At 39.6% G+C, this 21,693-nt stretch overlaps 1 protein-coding gene across 32 annotated transcripts in view; it reads right to left on the bottom strand.

The window, feature by feature from the left end:
- DST (dystonin) overlaps positions 1-21,693 on the bottom strand; it is a 297,979-nt gene that overhangs the window by 63,991 nt on the left and 212,295 nt on the right. For 23 of the 32 annotated variants that reach the window (XM_085217848.1, XM_085217859.1, XM_085217854.1 and 20 more), the window contains 9 exons: positions 19,953-20,018; positions 18,735-18,970; positions 16,964-17,093; positions 15,390-15,589; positions 13,524-14,019; positions 11,092-12,566; positions 2,627-2,788; positions 1,381-1,551; positions 444-610 (listed from right to left, as the gene is read on the bottom strand). In XM_085217848.1, coding sequence (XP_085073974.1) covers positions 444-610; positions 1,381-1,551; positions 2,627-2,788; positions 11,092-12,566; positions 13,524-14,019; positions 15,390-15,589; positions 16,964-17,093; positions 18,735-18,970; positions 19,953-20,018 — 3,103 coding nt within the window. The remainder of the gene's footprint in view (positions 1-443; positions 611-1,380; positions 1,552-2,626; positions 2,789-11,091; positions 12,567-13,523; positions 14,020-15,389; positions 15,590-16,963; positions 17,094-18,734; positions 18,971-19,952; positions 20,019-21,693) is intronic. The other 9 variants (XM_085217868.1, XM_085217869.1, XM_085217849.1 and 6 more) reach the window with 1 other exon arrangement.

The raw sequence follows: 21,693 nt of genomic DNA, 5'->3' as shown, positions 1-21,693 counted from the left end.
TAATTATATGGATAACACTGAACAGCAAAAGGAGGAATGCCACCTCTTTGTAGCAGCAGGTCAGGATTCTGAAGTTCCAATGAAACATTGTTATTATTTGTTAAGTCTCAAATCCACACTTGACTCTACACAAAACAGGAGATGTGGTTTTTAAATGAAGAAACTAATGAACTAACAGCGATAAACTGTTCAGAATATACATAGACAGATTGTTACATCCCAGGCTACAATTCTGTTACAAGCTTTTGCTCTTTTCAAGTCCCTACTTCCCACTTTTTTCTTCAGAGGACCTATTACATCAACTTCAAGATACAGTAATTTAATGTACTAACAAGGATGATATTACTTAAAATATTTACATTAGGGAGTTCCACATACTGCTTTTGACCATCCATCACATGCTATATCTGTATTACTCAAAGCTATGAAAGAATTTGAAATACCTTATTTCAGCTTTAGTGAGCAATGCATCCCATCGACTATCCAGCAAACTCAACTGCTTCAAGATTTTCACTTTATCAGCAGGTTCTGCTGACTCTGCAATTTTCTCCCCTTCACGCTTGATTACCTCAACAGTAGGCTTTCGGTCATCCAACAGCCTCTGGAGAAGCTAGAGTGAAAGCAGTGACATATGAAGTTATTAAGGAACACTGTAACATTACAAGGGTAAAAACAGATGGAGCTAGACTTCTTGAAAAACTCTTAAAGAAAAAAAAAAAAAAAGCAATGCTTATATTGTGATGTTGTGACTAATGTTAGTCAAATATAGACACTCCTCCTCGCAGGCCCCACATACGTGCTCGTTTTAGTTTCTCAACAGCAGCAGAGCATCACCAAGTCCAAAAGACCTCCTAGGTTTCTTTAGAGTGAAAACATGAGGCAACCCCAAGAGCAAATATACAGGGTAACAAGTTATACCGAATACCACTTAAGAAAACATACCATTTAAAATATTTGATGTATTTTGTAGGATCATTCATGAGAGTGCCATGAAAAGGTTCTTCCAGATTTGGCAACACAAAGGCAATTGTGCAAATAGATACAAAAAATCAATGATATAATCTACACATTATTTCTTTGAGATACAATGAAATTCATTGATCTATTCCAATAAAATTATGTTATTTTCCAACGAACTTTAACATTTACTTCCAAGAGAATTTTAATAATTCTATTTAGAGCTCAGACTGCTGTGTCACACTCCATCCTGTGCTCCTAGAAGGCGGGCACTTCTCCCAGCCTGGACAGACTCTGGAGTACCAAATGGGTGGCCGTCAAATATAACTCAGTATACTTGAAGAGATCTCATGCTTTGACAGACATAAAGATTTCTTCTCATTTCTCCAGAGAGAAGAAAGAGACTGGACATATTTTACTTACTTTCTGCTCTTGTATTTGGGCCTTCACAACTTTGAATTCGGCAGATGGTGGTTTTTGATTAGCCACAAGTTCTTCTGTATCAATGAGCCAACTAAGCAGAGATTCAAGGGCATCCTGAAATCTCCCGCAGTGAAGGAGGGCTTCCTGCAATTGTGCTGCACGTTGGGCCACCTGAAAGAAAGTAGAGCATCTGACTGTACTTTTTTTTTTTCTTTGCTTAACACTTGGCAATATCATCACCACATACTCTCACTTTCATAGGTTTTTGTAACAGCACTATTGCACAATTTACCATTAATCTCTACAGTCATCCACCAAAAAGAGGTTGACTGAGTAAACGAGTCTGCTCTAGTAGTCCATTACAAGAGAGGCTCCTGTTTCATTTTGCTACAGTATTATGAATTACACTGACAGGATGTTTGTATTTCTTATGCTCTTCATTTTCCCTACAAAAAGACTGAGCCAGGAATCCTGAGAAGCAATTGAGGGGCAATAACGCCTTCAAAGGAAAGAAGACATAGGAAAGGATAGGACAAATAGGTGAATCACAAGTGTCTGTGCCTCTGCTGCATCACCCCTTTGGGAACACAAAGAGCAGCAGAAACTGAATGCTATTTCGACTTCCCATCCCCGCCATTTTCAACAGCAACTACTTCAGGAAGATAAGCCTTTAAGGCATAGAGAAAAAAATCTACAGCAAAAGTTTTCCAAAGCAGTAGCACCTTCCAAACTTTCAGGCAACACTTAAGGAACTTACTATAAAGGAAACGTGCCACTAGTCACACTAAGCTGGGTTGAATCACTGTGTCCTGCACTGACCATAGCCAGTGTACACAAATAGAACAGTGAAGAAATGTGAAAAAATACCAAAAAGGGACTGCTCCAAAGCAGCAGACTACAAATGACATTGCTACCTTTCCCATGAGAGTGTCACAGTTTTTGCCTCTTTCACTGAGTTATCAAACTTCTCTGTTCTGCTGAAGCAGAAAGGAATCCAGAGCCCTGGAGGACTCTTCCCTCAATGAAAAGCCATGAGAGACCTACTGAAAGTTTGACAGAACTTTATAATGACAGCTAATATCTCTGGCAACTAGCGATATAAATCTTATCCTTAGAATTACTACTGAAGTTATTGTGTAAAATAACATAACTGAATATTTAATTTCCTGTGTTTTGAAAGATGTAAGTAAATAAGTAAGGAAAACATAGGACATGACAAAAGCAGAAGAGTATACAAAATAATAACCTTCTTATTGAGAGTTTTCCACCGAGTGTTAACATCTTCAAGGTCATGTTCAAGGCTTTCTGTGTTGGTGCTTTTAGCAGCACTTTGAATAAGGCCTTGGCCCAACCAGTTCACCTCCTGTTGTTTAACCTGCAGGGGCTCAATTTCTTCTTTCTGGAACACCTGCATTTGGAAAACCAGGACACCATGAAAAATAAAGTTCTCCTTGTACATCACACTATGCAAAAATAATACATATGTATATATGTATGTGCTGAATTTGCTGACTGATATCCAAAAGAAAGGAAACCATTCCTTACCAGAACCTTCCTTAAAAAAACAAAAACCGAAACAAAACAAACAAACAAAAGACATAATAGACTTCATCTAAACAAAATAAACGTAGTACACCACTGAGGTAGGATGATATACATTTCCATTAGTAGTTCTAGATGGGAAGAAAGGGGAGAAAGAGAGAGAGAGAGGGAGAAGATCTTCACAACAAGGAAAAATATGAAGACCAGAGGAATGCATCTATCTGTTCAATTATCTGTCTGTATAAACTGTACAAAAAAAAAAAAAAAGGCACAGAAAGACTGTAAATTGTCTTTACATAAACAAGCAAACACCAAGACAGACAACTGGGCATTTTTTGCCAAGTTAGGACAAAAGTAAAACTTTCAAGTTAAAGAAACTATGAAGAAAGAATGATTTTAAGGGAGGTTTTATGAGAATATAAGCATAATAAAATGAGGAAGCAGTAGAGATGCTGCTGAAACATCACAGAGGATGTCACAGAGGACACCCACGAGAATGGTTTTTAATTCAGAAACATTCTTGCAAATCACCAGGGTTTTGACAGCACCCAAATAACAATTTGAACAGTTTTCTGTTTGCTTTATTTTACTTTTTCAGGTACTTGAGGCTTTTCAGAGCCAGATTATTACCATTAGCATCAGCAATGTAAATCACCACTTGTATTCAACTGAATGAGGCTGAAACGATACCAGTGTCAATGAGATCAGAAAATGGCCCAAAGCCCCTGAATTAATTACACAGGCCAGTGAAAAATAACCAATGAATAAACAATGCTAAAGAATGCTCAACTTTTGACCCTAAATCCTTCTATTTCTATAGCAGCATTCAGTAACAGTTTTGGTGTACATTTAGCGCATTCAAAGCAACCTTTCTCAGCATTCTGAAAAGAAGGAATCACTTCAAACATACCAATGACTCCTCTTTTGCACGGAACACAGTATGGCAAGTGATTTCTTTGAAAGCAGCAGCCCTCAGGTGGCTGAGCACACTTCCAGGAGCTTGACAAGTCAATCTAGAAGCTAGGGCAAAGCTATACCAAGCAAGGGGGGGGAGGGGAAGGGGGATGTAAAATCAACTAAGCATCCATACGAATTTTGTTATTGTGGACAAAAAAGAAAAAGCCCTGAAGACTCTAGGGCTGTGGTTACATGAAAACTTACAGCATGCAACCAGCTGCTGCTCCCAGAAAAGGGAAAATGTTCCTATTTTTCCTGACTTTAGAGAGAAGGCAGAATAATCTTTTTACACTGAACCAACAACAAATTCTTTTATGTCCCATAAAGCCTCATCTTTTGAAAGCAATGTCCTGCCACGAAGGACTGATCTCCATAACCTGCCCCTTAAAAACACAAGCGTTCTTTGCAAAGAGAAGCTTAAAATAAATTACAATTATTGCTGAGGCCAAAGTTTACCCAAACAACTTAGCAACAAAGCTTGAAGTATCTCAGATTTCAACCAGAGAAAGAAATTACAGACGTGATAAACACCCTTTCCTTATTACAAAGCTCCTACCTCACCCACTACTCTGAGAGCACTGTAAGACCCAGTGCCTGTAAAACACTGCCATGCCGTCAGATCTACTTTCAGGCACGCAAATGCAAAGGAAGGCTTTCAGAACACGCAGTGAGCCTTTAATCTACGTGCCTTGGAAACCACAACAATCTGATACTGTTGCTTATACCTTTATGAGTAAGGCAGCTCAGCCCTGAATAAATGGGCTGTAGCTGCCCTTGAATGGCATTGCCTTTAACCACAATCTGTGTAAGAAATGAACACGAACATCAGTGCACAGTGAGGCTCTCCGAATCAAGAGTAACAGACACCATCTGGACAATAAATAACCATGCACTGAACAGCTGGAAGTAATCACCCCTGTCAGAAATTGCCCCTTGTTCATTTTCCGAACTGACCACCACACCTATTTGGGACATCTTGTGTGTGCTGCACGAGTGTCTCTGACCACTACATCTGCTGAATCAATAAAACACAAAACGTTTCCAACAAGAGTCAAGCGTAAAGAAAACTATAAGCAAGTTTGTTTAAGGTTACATTACAACTATTTCACAAGTGGATTTTTTTTAATTACCTTATTAGACAATAGGCCATTGCAGACTGTATCTAAGGTTTCTTGTATGCCTGTAGTCCAGATATTGCTTTCACTCCTCCCTGGGATAGCTTTTGGACAGTTTACAGTGCAATCTAATTCAAGCTGCTGAACAGAAAATGTCATTTCATTTGAGCCTGCATCTGCTATACTCGAATCCCCTGGATCAGATAAAATCTCGTATTTTGCTAAATCCACGTCACTATTATTTACAGCAACGTTCATACAATAACCATCTAATTGAGGAGGAGTACCATCCACATCATTCCCATCCACTATTGTGACCTGAGTTTTAATTTTTCCACGTATGTTATAGCCATTTTCCACTCCATTTTCACTCAGGGAAATGCTTCCTCCATCACCTTGAAGAGGATGGCCATGTGTCAGAGTTTCCTTTCTGAAACTTTCTAAGTAAGTGTATTTTCCACCCATCTCTTCCTGGTCACTCTCACATTTCTGTGAATTGCTTTGTTTGACTTTTCCAGAGGGCACAATGTCACATGAAGTCAGCCTGCAGCTCTCTCTGACAAAAACACTGCTGCTTGCAAGCACTGGGGCTTGCTGCTCTCTGCAAAGAGCTGGAAAGAATGGGCTGAGCTGACCTACTGCCTGGATGTCTTCTGCAGAAGACAAAGTCTGTGCCTGCATTCGCTCCCCTGCTAAGAGCGTATCTTGTTTTTCTTCCCTTTCTGTTGGAGGGCTGCACAAACCAGAATCATCTTCTTCTGAGGTCAGAGAATTCGTACCCCACTTGCATTTGCCTGATTTAGCTGTATCTGACAGGTCACCAGTTTCACTGAATGAGCATTCGCTTTTATTTGTGTAATCTGAAAAGTTGGGCGGGACAAACATTCTCCACGACCGCCTGTGCTCCTTTTTCTCTGTGTGAGACTTCGTTTTGGGCAATCCCCCCGTTCGAATGACATCGCCGTTCAGCTTGAGAGCATCAAAGATCATTTTCTCATCTAACTTCTTGGCCTCACGGCTTCGGAGCTCAAAAGCACTGGAGGACGTCAGGGCACCATTGGAGCACAGAGTGCCGATATCCAGTGTTCGGTGACTGTAGGGTAAGGTCCGGTCCGTGAAGTGTCTGGAGGAGAGGCTGCCCTTGGATCCCGAATCGATCTGCTCATTGAGCCGCACAGTGTCATAGATGGACCTCTGGGGAACATAACAGTCCTCGATGTTCAGGTCTTCATCCTCTTCTCCTTTGCCCACACACGGAGGATTCTGACGTAAACAGTCCGGCCTGCTAAGTGGCTTCCCCATTTTGCAAGGGTTCACACAAGATACTACAATTCTTCTACTTTCGGAAAGGAGGGAAACATTTAGAAAACATCATCTGCCTAAAAAACTACAGTAAACTTGCCCTCAGCACAGGATGCATAGATATAAAACATACATGATAACTTATGAGGTGGTTAAGGTTGTCATCAGTGCACTGGTTTAAATGCAGTTTTACCTGGATGTGAGTTACTGGTTGTTTGGGTTTTTTTCTCTTTTTCCCTTGAAAACACAAAGTGCTTGAGTGAGAAAGGAACAGAAACCTTCCAATATCACAGGAAAACCGAGTATAGCAAAAACCAGCAGTGGCTTCAATGTTTAAAACCCTGCATGGAACACTGCTCTTATTTCTTCAGGTCAGAATGCATATCTTAAATCTGCAGATTAAGCCTTCCAATTGAGCGAGCATTACCGAAGGCAGCACATTATCTCTTGGAGGTGACTGATTAGCTGTAATCCATTTAGCCGGGTCCAAGAATTCCATCTCCTTTATAAATAAAGCATCGTACCGGAGCTCGGGAAGGCAGACCCCCCGGTGCCTGCGCACGGCTCAGACCAAGGCACTGAGAAAATCTTGGGGGTGGAAACAAGTTAAATCCAAAGCAGCACGAAGAATAAAACAGCCCTTCGCTTCTTTGGCAGCAGCTATAAATAACTTCGACCCGAGAGGCAGCTTACTCCCTCCTCGTCCCAAGCTCTTCACAAGTTTCATAGGTAAATATAGTTTCCTAGGATCCCAGACGACTCAGCCGTTAGTTCCCCCGCGTCAGGATCCAGGCGGCCGGCCCGGCGCTTTCCTCGCTCCGTTCTGGAGAGCCGCTCTCCCGTTTAAGGCAGCCGCGGCGGAACACAACCGCGGCGTCTCCCGCGAAGGCACGGCAGCTTCGGCTCGGCGCGGGCTGGGCCGGTCCCGGCTGCAGGCGGCGGCTGGCACGGCGCTCCCCGCTCCTCCCCGGCCGAACGAGAAGGCGAGGAAAAAGCGATCCGGCCGCGCACGCCGGCGGGTAGCATCCAGCCAAGTCGATAAGCTCGCTCGGCTTCCCGCGAGCTGACGGGCGTCCTCCCAGCGCCGAGCTGGAAGGAACGCCCTTTCTCATTCTTCAGGCAACATCTGCTACCGCCACCCACCCCGCCCGGCCTCCGCGCACCGCTCGGCCGCGGCGGGAGGAGGTGCCCGGCCCCTGCTGCTCGCTGCCCCCCGCAGGGCGGCCTCGGCGCTGCGGCCGGGCCGGGACAACGCAGGGCGGGGGCGCGGGCAGCGGAGGGGCCCGTGCAACCAACACCGCTCGAACAGGCTCGTTTTCCGCTTTGGGGAGCCAACGTGTTCTGCTTAAGACCCACGGATAATTTGTGACGGTACACCAGAAGCAATCTGTTCAGCAGCATAAATTAACCCGTAATGAACAGAGACCTCTACCGCCTGAGTGAGCGGAGCTGTCAGCGCAGCCACAATGCAGCCCCCGGTGTAAGGACAGCATATGGCACTCAGTGTCATAACTTAGCCAGGGCATTAACTACGATGAGCTGAGTCTCTCCCAGTTCGGCAGTGAGCAGGAGACGCTTCATGCAGGAAATACAAAAGCACCACACTGTTTGTTTGTTCGCTGCTTTGATACAGTCGCTACGTATTAAAATATTTAAGTCACGTGAGGCAAACTCTCCCTTCTCACGTATTCTGCCTGCTCCACCGAGCAGCCAAAACATTGTAGATTATGTCAAACAGAAACTCAGCTCTGGCTTCTCAAACTAAAAATACGTTCTATAGCAGTAAAAGGTGGGTAAAGCATTTTTGAGATCCTATCATCTGTGCTTATTCCCAGCCACATCAGTAACAAGCAGGTCCTCACTGAATGCAGAGGGTGCTCTGTCACGTTATCAGGTCAGTATGTGACTGCAATAGGTCCAGGTCCATATTTATTACACTGCAAAATGATTCTAGTCACATTTAAAAAGGTATTTTACCATTTTTAAACATATTCTCTGAAAGCTTTCACATGCAGCAGTCACTTTCAAAAGCAATAGTTCACAAAAGCTCTTTAAGTATGCTTTCTAACATAGTTCCTAACCGTAGTAAAACCTGTGGAAAGTTGGTACCTATTAGGGTGTTTGTGGGAAGTGCAATACTTTCCATTTCTTATTTGAGCACATAGAAAATCTCTGATTATTTTCTTAACATTATCTCCACTCAAAGTGAAAACTGGAGGACAGACATTTTATACAACCAACATAAACCAATTAAACTCTTAGTTCAAGCTAACTGGTAGGAATACTCAGGCTAGCTAAAAAATCCTATAGAGTCTAGTTAGAAGACAACAACCTTTAACAACCTCCTTTATTTTGAAAATAAAAGCCAAAATCGAATGAACTACATACTGATGAAGTCTCTAACAGTTCTATGTAGCTTTTGATAAGAAGAATTTCTACGGTGTTAAAAATAATTGAGCAAAGGTTACGAGAAAAAAAGCAATTCAGTTTCTGGGGTTTTTCTCTTTCCCAGAGAACCTAGCTGCAAATACTGCTCCATGTGGCACTATGGCACTATGTGGCTACACAAACACAGGGCTCTCCTGTAGAATTCTTTTGTATTTTGCTTTTCAAGAAAGGAGACAGAATCAGTGTAACCGAACACATCTCGTCTACTGAAATTTCCCTTCATACTAATATATGCATTCCATAAAGTCTTTGGGGAGGAGAATGTCTAACAAAGCTGAATTAATTTGTAATTAATTTTGTGTGTTTTACATCAATTGGGACAAATTCTTCATGTGATTATACTCTTCCTGGTGTACTTTGTGAAGTAAAAGTCAAATGAAGCCTACTTGCAAATGAACTCCACTGGAGATTTTTCTTGACAGAAAGCAAGTTTTATATCTGCATTGTAAATAAATACATTCTAACACTGGCAGTAAGAACTTTCAATTTAATACTTTATCCTGACTGGCAAAAGTGCATTACAAAGAAGTAATATAAATAAAACAAGTATGTATGCATGCATATAACTATATACATACATAAAATACAACTCAAAGTCTGTTTATTTTTTTTTAAATAACTGTGCATTTTCATGTCATGCCAAGAAAGCTCTACTCTTCCACATAAAAACTGGTCCAACCACAAAAACCACCTCTGGCCCATAACACAAGATTCTTCCCCAAAGAGAATGAAGATACCACGTGAATAAATCTATCTACAAAGTACATTTTGCTTTACTCCTGAGGAACAGAAGTTGATTGCGCTTGACCGCAGAAGCTAAGGACATAAGGGGCTAGACTGTGGTTTTGTGGCCAAAGCCACATTTTCAGGTTGTGTGTGTTTGTATGCACGCACAAACCTGAGAGCAAAGCACCATGAGTGGAGCAGGACTGCTGGGAGCCAGTCTCCCCACAGTGTGCTGCCTCAGGTAAAACTGCTCATTGGAAGGAGCTGGAGTATGAAGAGGTACACCTACTGTAATTTCACCACCATGTGCACCAGCAGAACTCACACAGAGTACTAGGAGAGCAACTTTGGACCCTATCCTCCTCCTTACTGCCCTTACATAACAGATTTTCTTATTCTGTTCTCCCTGCTTACCTACTTCCATTCTTCCAGTGCTCCCCACTCTGTTTTTTATTACTGCAGTTGCTGTTCACTTCTTTGAATATCCCCTTCACCTTTTCATCATGTTTCACCTCCTGGTTAATGGCACTGTGCTTTCAATCATAAGCAATTCCATGACCTCAAACAGTTGTTTAATGCAAAGCACATTTCTAAGTTTACAAATACCTAAAATAAATGCAATCACAGAGCACACTTCTGCACATAAACATGCAGGTTTTCTTGTCTTTTTTACCTTCAAGCTCTTTGTTAGGGAGACATTATCTTCCTACACAGACCAGCCAAGGATCTCATTCCTGATGTTTGCAATTGCTTGGACATCTTGTTCACCATCCTTACAAAGGACAGCACTGACACCATGCATAGGAAACAGCACTAGCTATGTTGCTTTCCCATTTCTAAGGTGCTCTACTATTTACAAAGACTTGTGTTTCCCTTTTATATAAAGGCAGACTTGTGACAGATTGACATACAATTTTAATGCTGACAATCTAATGGAATCTCTTTGTAATGTAACCATTTGTTCCAGATTTTTGTCTCTACTCATACATTCCAAAAGATCACTCTCACTGATAGTAACTTTCAGCTGAAACGGCGCTGGTTTCAATGTTCAGTTTTCCTCTCTGACGTGGGTTAGTCTAAACAAGCAAAAAGCACCCTCTGTTGGGCCAAGCATGTCATTACTTTTTTTTTTTTTTTACACGGTTGTCTTTCTGATCTTTCTGATTTGATAAACCATGTTACGGAAGCTTGTTTTATGATTAACTGCAAACTAATTTCCAAGCCACAAAAAATCTGAATTGATATTAGATTGGAATGAATCCAAAGCAGCACATAATATGGAGTGCTACTGTACAGCCATTAGGAGATTTACGATCTTTTTCAAACACTGCTTACACCTGTGTAATTTATAAATCTTTCCAGTGAGCACTGGCAATTCATTTTTGTAGCCTAAAATATGCCAAGATCTGTGCTTCATTTCAGCACCAAAGCATAACAACAATTTACACCCAGTATCGCTGCAAGGTACCTTGTTCAAAGGAGATAGAAGGCATATGGGTAGAACAGACTGATGTGAAACAAGACTTCTCCAGGATCTCCATTTAACCATTTTCACATTGATACTGAATAAAGTTGTGTTGTGGTAAAATGAGTGATAGCAGTAAGAAAGAAACCTTCCTACCTTGAATGTATTCAGCTGCTGATTAATAGTTTCTGTTTCCATTCCAACAGGACCTTGTGATTCTTCATGTTCTTCAGCTCTCCCAAGCAGACTGGAAAATTCTTTTAGCTTGCTGTAAAACTCCTCAACACGGTTAATTGTACCTTCCACTTGATCTTCCCTGGCTTTTGCTCTGTCTAGTAGCTTGTTGCACTGTTTATTTAATGCTTCCAAGTCCCGTTTTATACCAACAAGATCAGGAGAAGCTTCAGCTTCTGTGGCTAGCATCATTTTACAGTTTTTATTAGCATTTTCATTATTCATTATAAGATCTTCCAACTTTTTCAGGAAATGTTTTATATCCTCTCTCTGTGATTGCAGTACAACAAGATCTCTCCCCACCGGAGCCATGCTATCAAGTTCATCATCAAACTCTGCAAACTGAGAGAACATCTCTCTGATGCTGTTTTGGAAATGACCAATTCCTTGAAGTTTTGTTTCCAGGAATGAGCACCTATCTTCAATCTGCTGGTTCACGTCAGTGTATTCTTGCTCCAAAGATTCAGCTTGAAGCAAAAGATCAGAAACACCTGATGAATCAGAAGCTTCTACTACTAGGTCTTGGGCAAGCTTTCTTACTAAATCAACGTGAGGCCTTAAAGCCTGTAAAGCCTTCTGCTGGGCCTGCATCATCGTCAGGTGTTTGTTACTGAAAGACTGAGGTCCAAGCGAATCATGAGCTTCCAGGTGCTCTTTGGCACTTTGAAGCTGCTTTTCTGTTTCCCTGGATGATTCCTGAAACTCTTTTAGCCTTTGTGCCATATTTTCCAAGCACTCTCTCTTCTTATGTAATTGTTCTGTGACCATACTCACTTTCTCATTCAGGACCTTAGTTTCTTCTTTAATGATTTCTTTATCTGTTTGACTTGCACTGAGCAAACTTTCAGCAGCATTATTGAGTTGTTCCACTATGCCATGGTGTTTATCCAGGTCCTTCTGCCAGGCCCTTACCTGAACAACAGAATTTTCTATTTCAACAGGGTTTATGCCAACTTTTAATTCAGACAGGTTGCTTTGGCATTTCTCTATCCATGGCTGCAAATTTTCTACGTGCTGCTTGTAGGTGAGTGCTTTCTCCAGACAATCTGTTAATTTACCTTGCCTTTCTTTTATCTGCTTATCCATTTCATCCCAATTACTTCTGAGCATGGCAATTTGAGCTTGTAAAGCTGCTTTATCAGCTCCTTGAGTCTTCTGTAATATACTTTCTCCTTCTGCAACAATTTTTTCATATGAACTAATCTCACTGGTCAGGGTCTTCATAAAATCTTTCTGTTCTTCAATTAGGGACTGCAAGGTCTCAAGTTTGGCTGATACAGGACGAGCCTGCTTCAGCTCTTCTTTCTTTCCATCTAGCCAGGCCTGAAAGTCCTTAGATGTTTGCTGGAACTGATGAGAAGTGGTATATGCTGACTGAAGCTGCTGAACATGATTATCTACAGATAAAACAGCATAGAGGCTTATTATCAGAAACGGCTAGTATTCAACGAAGAAATAATAATTAATACTGATTTTATTATGAATAATCATTAGTGGGTGGAAGGCAGGTTCTCAGCATGTTAGTGTTTAACTTCAAAACAATCAAGTTTCTTGAAAGCTATAGTCTTGTATCTGTGCTAAGTGTAGCAACAAAAGCATTTGGACATGAATCAAGTCAGGTGAGCTTAGCTAGTTTGTGTCTACTCAAGTCCTATTCGGACAAATTTTGGGGGTAAAAACCATGCAGTTGTGTTTTATGATATTATAAAGCGTAAGCACAGAGAAAATAAAGCAATATGGCCTAGTAGTGCCTACTCATGGCCTGCAGGTACTATTTGTTTTTAGGGAGATCCTTTGAAGTTCCTTGTGACCTGGGGAAACTAAAAAGCTAAAATTGAGGCAGCTTGGGAGAAAATAGTATGATACTGCTTGCATTCTATTTCTCACTCATTCTGTTGTTCACAGAATAGAAAATGCTGCACACAACCAACGCAGCTGTGCCACAGGCCTAAAAATTACAATTTTAGCTTATTCTGTGCACCTATGCAGTAAGTAGTTCAGTGAACAGCATATATTTTAGTATCCTAACTGAGTAAAGATGTACCTGAAGACAAAGATGAGGAGAGCAGCACTTTTACTATTTTAAACTCTCACCAAAACTGCTCGCTAGAGATCTGAAGTATTGTGTCAACAAAGGAACAAATCAACAAAAATCAGTTGTATATTGTGACATACCATTTCTGCCTTTTCAAAGCATGGAGACATTCTCCTAAGTTCTAACATACTGTTGGACTGATAGACAGCTAGTATTACAGTCAGCTCACTCAGCATCTTACTACTGACCTTAAAGACAAATGTTAAAATAATGCTTTATTTTATGCCCTAATTATTTTTCTTTTAAAACAAATACTAACCTGATTTTTGCTCAATATCCTTAAATGATTTGAGGATACCATCTAACTGCCTTGTAAGTTCTGCTTTCAAATACTCTTCTCCAACCAGTGTTGAGAGCTCTTCACAAAGAACTTGAGCTGCATTTATATTCTTCATTTCCTGTTCTATTTCCTTCTTCGTTTCTTTAGCAATCTCCAGTTGCTGTTTCACAGCATTAGGTTGTGTACTCACAGCCAGACTGCTGCTCAGCTTGCTATCCAAGGCACTTAGCTTATCAGACAGACTTCTGAGTAGGCTTTGATACTCCGTGCTTTTCACTATAGCTTGATCAATTCGGTCACATCTGTTACTCAGTTGGCCAGTTAGGTCGTCCCATTTTTGTGCCACAGCTGCCAGCTGCTCTTTTACAATTTCATGTGAGGGCGGATGTTCACCAGGTCTCTTCAGAATCCCTTCACCAGCCATAGTTAGCTGCTCATATTGTGGCTTTCTGGTGTCAAACTCTTTGAGCAGAATCTGAGAATAAAGAAAATTTTAAGAAGAACTTATTTCATGAAAAAGATGTGAAATGCTTCTGACAAAAACTCTGTAGAATTAGTTGTAGCTAAGCTCCCTTACACAATTAATCTGAGTTTAAAAAAGACAGTGAAATAACTGCATCTTCTACACATATTGAATATTGTTTCCAAGTGTTTACATCAAAGAACTAAAAACTCTATGTTAATTTGCACATCATCTAATGGAAATTGAATCAGGAGATACAAATAAACAATGATTTTTGTTAATTTTACCATAATTAAGTAACTGTACCAAGTAAAATAATCACTGTTTAGATTCAAGAAGTGTGTTCTTTCCTAGACAGTTTTGATATTTGTCTGAAGACAGGACTTCAAAGAAGGTGCATTGTGACATAATATTGCAGTGGATCCTTACACTACAGACTACACTGACTGTGTACTCTAAAACCTTTGAAGTTTATATCACTGGTTTCTAGTATTTTATTTTTTGACAACTCAAAAGTGCGTGCAGAAGAACGGACAAATATCACGGTCTTAGTTTACAGAGTGTTCCAAACTCTTTCTTTTAAGTCAATGAGGTTTAACTTCTGAGGATTGTTAAGTAATACATGATAATCTTATGCCAACTTTCTAGATTTCTGAAGCATTTACATAACACTTTTAAGTCATTTTCACATAGTATTAGAAAACATTTCATGTTTTAAACAGTTTGTTTTAATCAATATGGATATACCAACTTGAATATTATTTTTTAAAGATAAGAATGTAATTTCTCATCACATTCAAAATCAACTGGCAGCAATATAAATATTTGAAATTAAAATTTATAGTTGCTGCAAATAATTCAATGTTTCTTTATTTTTTCTGTGGTTTGCTGTTTCTGTAAATGAACTACTCCACTGTATATTTTTCTTCTATTTTTCACACTCGTGGTTCCATATCTTCTCACAATACTACATTTCAGTTGTTTCCTATTTTTATTAGCTACCAGTGCAGTCAAGAGAACAAAATTTCAAAAAGCCACCTCTAAAGCACAGACTGCATTTGAGGACCGACCACAAAATATTACATACACACCCAAATTAATAAAACTTCCCAGGAATGCTTTCATTAGACTACAGAGAAATCACAGGATGGTCAAAAAAGAAAATACATCTGAGGATCAGTAACTTCTCAAAGGTAAGTCCTGACCATTTTTTCCTGTAGCTGTTCTGATCTTTCTTCAATCTCCCAGCAATTTTTTCCTGTAATCACTTAGTCAGGTATGAATCAAGCTGATACTTACTGATAAGCAAATGTGAAAAAAGAAACAAACAAAAACACGGAAGAAACTTAAATCATTAACGCGTCTTGGCTATCCTTACTCACCTGAACCTGTTGCTTTTGTGTATTCAGCATATTGGGGTCAATTGATAGTGGTCCCAGCACACTGACCATTAGCTCCTTTTCTACAAGCCAGTGCTTTAACTGAGCTTCTGCTGTCTGGAACTGGGTCAGGTAATTTGAAGACTCCTCCAGTTTTTGTTGTCTCTCAGATGTAACTTGATTGAGCTCTTTCCACTTGGAGTCTAACAATATAATGTTGACATATTGCATGCATGTTTTAGCAGATGGGCTGTCAGACAGCAGACTATATACAAAACATAAACAGAGCTCTCTAATAAGGCTCCTTGCTGATTAACTCCAGATGCCTTATTGCAATGACGCGGCAAATTCATCTTCTAGCAGTCAGAACCATATACACTTGGATAAAGGTCTGCAGTTCAACGCTGCCACATGCAGCATTTTTAGAATGATGAATATAGAGCATGCAGTAAAATTAGATGACAGTTACTACTAGATGAAATACCACCAAATTTAGCCTTTGATTCGAAAAGACATGAAAACCAAAAGGCTGTACTCTCACCTACAACTTAGGTACCTGATCTAGGTTGATTATCCTTCCTTTTTAGTGATATAAAGAAAAAGATACCTTTCCAAGGCTGAACATAAGACTTTATTTAGGTTTCTGCTCTGAACTGCCTTCTGTAAGAGCACATCTCTTTGAAATAGCTGTACTGGGAGCCTGTGGAGAATAACTGCTTAATTTAGACTTCCAAATCAGGTACCTATGACAGGCAATGAGGATACCTCCTTATAGATATTTCAAGAACAGAGTGTGAACTTAAGTTTACCTAGGTCAAACTGTGAGCTCTTCCACTTGTAGCAAGTGGCTTCCAGAGCAGCCGTTGAGTCTCATGCCTTGGAACTTCTTACCTCACTTTATGATATTGCCAGTGCTTGCTGACTCAGCTTTGATGTTTTGCTAACAATGTCTTTGAACTGTGTGTGTGTTATTTTCATTTTCTTGTGCCATTTCACTGTCTGTGATCCTTGTTCATTCTGTATTAGCTTCCTTTCAAAAGCTCATGACAATTACACACTGCTTTATCTCAAAATCTATTGTACACACATGGTCATTTCCTTTTTTTTTTTTTTTTTTTAATGGCAAAATTTATGAAGTCAGCTTTAGAAAATGGCAAAAAGCCAAAAAATAACAAAAAGCCAAAAAATAACTACTAGGTGCATGGGAAAAAAAACCATGCAGAAGAACATTATCAGCAACTCAAAGTGTTCTTTACATGAAAATTGCAAAAACTGCTGTGACTTCATTTGTTAGTACCACTTTGTAACTGAGCCACACACTGCCTGAAAAAGATAAATCCCTGTAAGACATGGATTCAAGGTGTACCTTGCTTAGCTATGTTTCACCCATATAAATTCAAAGATGACCAATTTTAGTGGAGTTATTCTAAATCTATCCTCTTGAAATGGCAGTTATTTCCATAGAAGGCATAGGAGGGAGTAAGATAATAAAAGAACTAATTATTTCTAAAACATAAAAAGACTAGTAAAAAAATGACTTCCAAATGAGTCTGTGTTCTATAAATTTACTCAAGTACCTATTTTATCCAACACTTGTCTCCACTTGGGTGCTTCGGGAGAGTTGGGGTTCTTCTCCAATAGCTCTGTCACTTTGTCCTTTAGTTCCTGCACTTTATTCTCACTTTGCTTTAATTCAGTTTCAAATAGCTGCAAAATCAAGCAGTAAAAAAAGAGATTAAAGATGAACTGAAAGTCATTTTTGAAGTCCATGATACTGAGATACCAAGCATGAAAATAAACCATAAATATGTAGTGCTTACATACTGCTTTTCTGCTATGTGTGTAAAAATCCTTTCTAATGGCACATATTGGCTGTTCACGTTCTTTGGAATAAATGACCTGATCTATATAGATTATGTTAATACTATTACTGTTTCATTTGAATGAGTGACAGAATTAGAAGAATTCAAACAGATAAGACCCATTAGGTCTCATCATATACATGGTTAAAATCTGCTCTTCTACAGAATGCCAACTGACTAATGCACGGTAAAGTTCAAAGCAGAAACACTCCAAGTAGGCATCAATACAGAGCAGCTCAATGAAAGTTCCGCTGTCACAGGTCTACTGCTAGAACAGCATTAAGAGAGCACCATAGTTTAAGAGCAAACCTAGCAGCGGTACTGAGATGTGCCAGCAGTTCCTTGAGAACTTCATGCAGTTCTTACAGATGGAAGTGAATGCCTGGCGAAGGTCACTTATACGAACATAGAACTGCTAGACTGGGCACTGTGGAGTTGCATTTTAGCTATCTCTAAAAAATCCCATTCAAATAAACACCGAACAAATCTGTGCTTAATTTAGAACTCTAAGGAAAAAGTCCAATTGCATCAAAAGGATGTCTCTTGCTGAATCACTCAGTTTTCCAGTTGACTATGAATACTCTTCTATTACCACAGTGGAATAAGATGGTCTTGTTAGCTTTGAATAATCTTTATTACAAATAAAGGAGCAAGGGTTTTTCTACCTATAGTATGAGTTTTAGGGCTGAAATGTTGCCAAGTCCGAGGAACGTCAAACTCAAGGAAAATCAGTAGCAATTCAGGTTCATTTTTGAGGGTGGTCAACCAAGTATAAAAAAATATACCTCGGCTTCATCAAATTCTGTCCTTATTTATCCACAATTACAGACAAGGAAAGAAGTTTTCCCTTCAGCAGCTACCTATCACATTTCACTTTATAGACAAACGTTTACATGTAGAAATACTGTCCTTCACTGCTACAAGCACATATTTCTAATGCTCAAACTGATCAGAAGCTTACTGCTGATTTAGTGGTTTTCTCATATCAGTTAAAAGGGGAGGAGGAGATTTTTGTGCAGCTATATGATTTAGCATGCACGGCTTGGTTGCTGAAGAGAAATGCTGCCTTGGAACAGACCTAGGCCTCTGCAGCTGCAGAGTCCAGGAGATCTGTGGAGCGTCAGGGAACCAGCAACTGCAGAAACAGCTTTTGGACAGATAGACATATAATCTTATACACAATCCAGTAAACATATCTAAATCACTACAGATATCAAAAAAGTATGTTGCATAATCAATATACTCTTACCTATCTAAATTGAACATCACAATTATTTTTTACATACAAAATTCCTTCTCTTTGACCCAGCATTTCTTTTACTCCACTGACAAAGTTTGCCAGATTTTCTCAAAGCTTGACTGGCATGTTTACTGGGATCATTAAAATACTCTCTGCAACATTAAATTATGCTGAGATATGAATTGTTCAAATGGAATTGCCCCCAGTAATTGCAATAAAGAATATTTTTTAAAAACACGTAAGTACCTTATGTTGCTCAACTTGGGCTTTAACAGCTTCACTGTCAGTTGGAGCAGCTTCCCAGTCTGATGCAGTTTTGTCCATTTTTTGTAACCACTGCATCACTGAAGTTGATTCTTCTTGAATGTTTTGCATTTTTGAAAGCATACTTTCTAGTTCTGAAATCTTTTTCTTCAGAGAAACTCCCAAATCTTCATAACTATGATTTACATCAGACATGGCCTGTTGAACGTTTGTCAGTTCTGTAAGAGGAGAGATGAACAAAGACTATATTAGAGATCACACCTACTTCAAACAGTACTTAGAATTCAAGAATTTCTAAACAGTACTCTGCTTTACACCAGCTAATAGTCCCTCAAGGCAAAAGCTTCTGAACATGTTAGGAGTTAGTTCTTCACTCTAAACGTTCTAACAGTGCATCTGAATGACCTAATATACATTTCTGTTTGTAAGAGCTTTACTTTTCACAGCAATCATTACTCTAACGCAGGCAGGTAGACAAGTATCTTACACTCTTCCTATCTGTTGTTATTTTGGTATTTCAAGCAACTATTTTCAATTCTGCAACAGAAAGTTAAACATACTGGACTACATTACAGACACCAGTATGACAGCCTGACATCACTACAGTCATATCCTGCTCATAGGCAAGCACTGTTACAAAGGTGTGTTATCACTGAGACAGACAGCTTTAGGAGACAGACTGCATACAAAGCAGACTGTAGTTTAGAAAAACCAACATTGCAGATGTGGGACATGGTACATAAGTTCCTTTGTTTCTGAACAGGAGCTGGGCACACACAGTGATACAAGCGTGTGTAAAATGAGTGTATTTGTATATGTATATGTATGTGTTCATGCCATGTATGTTAACTGGTGTTAAAAAGTTTCGTCTCACTACAGAGTAATAACTTTTTCAAAACCTATATGTTCTATTAAAATAGTTATCACTCAACATTCTTACATAAGTTCATATTGATTAAGAAAACAAAGATGTGATCTTTTTTCAAAGGAAATACTGAAGGCAGATCTTTTTAAAATTAATTTTAGTACCATCTTACTAGTCAATATAATTCCCATATGCAAAGATGATATTAAATTTGTCTAATAAAGCCTGTTGCAACACGCTGTATGCACCATTTTCAAAATATTTACATGTTTACCAGTAGTTCACAAACACACTTCTTTATCACATCCTGAATTTTTTACTTAGTGATTACTCACCTTTGTTTTTCAGAAAATCCTGAGTTCCTGGAGCTCCTCCTTCACCATTCAACACTGTGCCACCTACTGATCAAGAAGGACTAAGTCATATTCTTATCTGGCCCTTTTCCCACCAAAATTCCAGCATTACATTTCCTCTTCAGAACAACGATACATAGCCCTTCTTGTAATAACTGAAGAAACATCTATATGCTAATCTTGTAATAAATATTTTATTTATCTTTATATTTCTTAAGGTTGTTTTTTTGTTCTAACCTGCTCCAGCCCACGATAAATGGCATCACATGTGAAAGATCTTTACCCTAGCATCGAGGCCTACTTATACCCATATGGCTCCCACAAAGGAATCTGTTCCCCACTACTTACAGATTTTTACCCAACCATGTTCATGCCCTGGTGAGTGGCACTGTCTCACACTGAAACCATGAGGAAACCACTGAATGCTAAGCAGCAAGGAAGACTGAAATGGTCATTGCAGAAACCATAACCAAAGACACAGCTGATTTAACTCCTTTACCCACTTTCAGCAGGACTGTACCACTGCACAAAACACTTGGGATGAAAACAGGACAAATGCCTATCTCATAATGAGCAAGGTTCAACACGTTCCATGCTGCTCCAGGGAAGGTGATGTGGAAACCTTATTGTTAATGTGAAATCCTGTCACTAATTAAACAGCATTTCAAAGTCTCTGGATCCAGGGCTGCGTAACCTTTGAGAAATGCTCTCAGACCACAGAACTGGGAGACAAAGTCACTGCATAAAGAGCAGCCAGGAGAACAACTTCCTGCTCTCCCACACCTATATATTCTCAGATGGGCAGATAACGGGGAAAGATTAATGGTTGCCTTGAAGAAGGCTGTGGATCCACCCCACCGCCTGGACAGTGAGGATCACACATCAGTGACAGTCAGAGGATGGCAAGAGAAAATAAAGAGATAAGAAAAGTCACAGCCCCCAGCTAGAGCCTTGTAAATCTTCACTCTCTATTAGCTGGACCGTAATCACAACCGTGATTAACTGATACACAGTACATCTCTCGTCTAGGTGGGCAAACATTCTTATCTGGAGGATGACACCTGCTCCTCTATGCTACTTTCCTATCTGTATGTATAGAGGTAGAGAGACGAGCAGAGGAAAAAGCATAAATATCCTATGTAAGGTTCCAAAATGTTCTTTGAAGATTTTCATTCCAAATTCAAACAAGGATGAAACCAGAAGTAGCTACTACAAAGAAATATGCTCTACTACAAAGAAAGTGCTCTACTCTTGCCAAATAGGTATCAACTGGCACAGTCCCTGTCCTCCCAATCTCCTTTGCAAATGACCAATGAAAGCTAATGTATTTGAATTGACAAGGTCTGGACATAAATAAAAGAAGTGACTGAAAACATGGTTATGGTCATTAAAATGCCTTAGATTTCACATGCTTTAGCTTATGGCTTGAATTAGCAGACTTGCTAGATTTTGTAAAACAGATTAATGTACAGTACAGAAATTTCATGGAAATAGATTTGCTATCGTTAAAATGTGTTTACAGGTAAATAGAAGCTCGTCAGAAATCCATACTGGAAGCCATTTTGGTCTGGAAAACTCTGGAATAAGGAGTTGATTCCTTTTCACACTGTTGTTTCAACTAGATTATAAACTAACATTAATTGTGCTGTCATATTGGGATAGCACCACCCTTCTAATAAACACTCCATGATTGCGCAAACAATTATGTGCTTGCTTGATGTCA

Source organism: Meleagris gallopavo, chromosome 2, assembly GCF_905368555.1.
Source record: "Meleagris gallopavo chromosome 2, MGAL_WU_HG_1.1, whole genome shotgun sequence".
NCBI classification, from domain to species: domain Eukaryota; kingdom Metazoa; phylum Chordata; class Aves; order Galliformes; family Phasianidae; genus Meleagris; species Meleagris gallopavo.
Note: the sequence above shows the minus strand (reverse complement) of the source record. Positions and strands in the feature narration are given on the sequence as shown.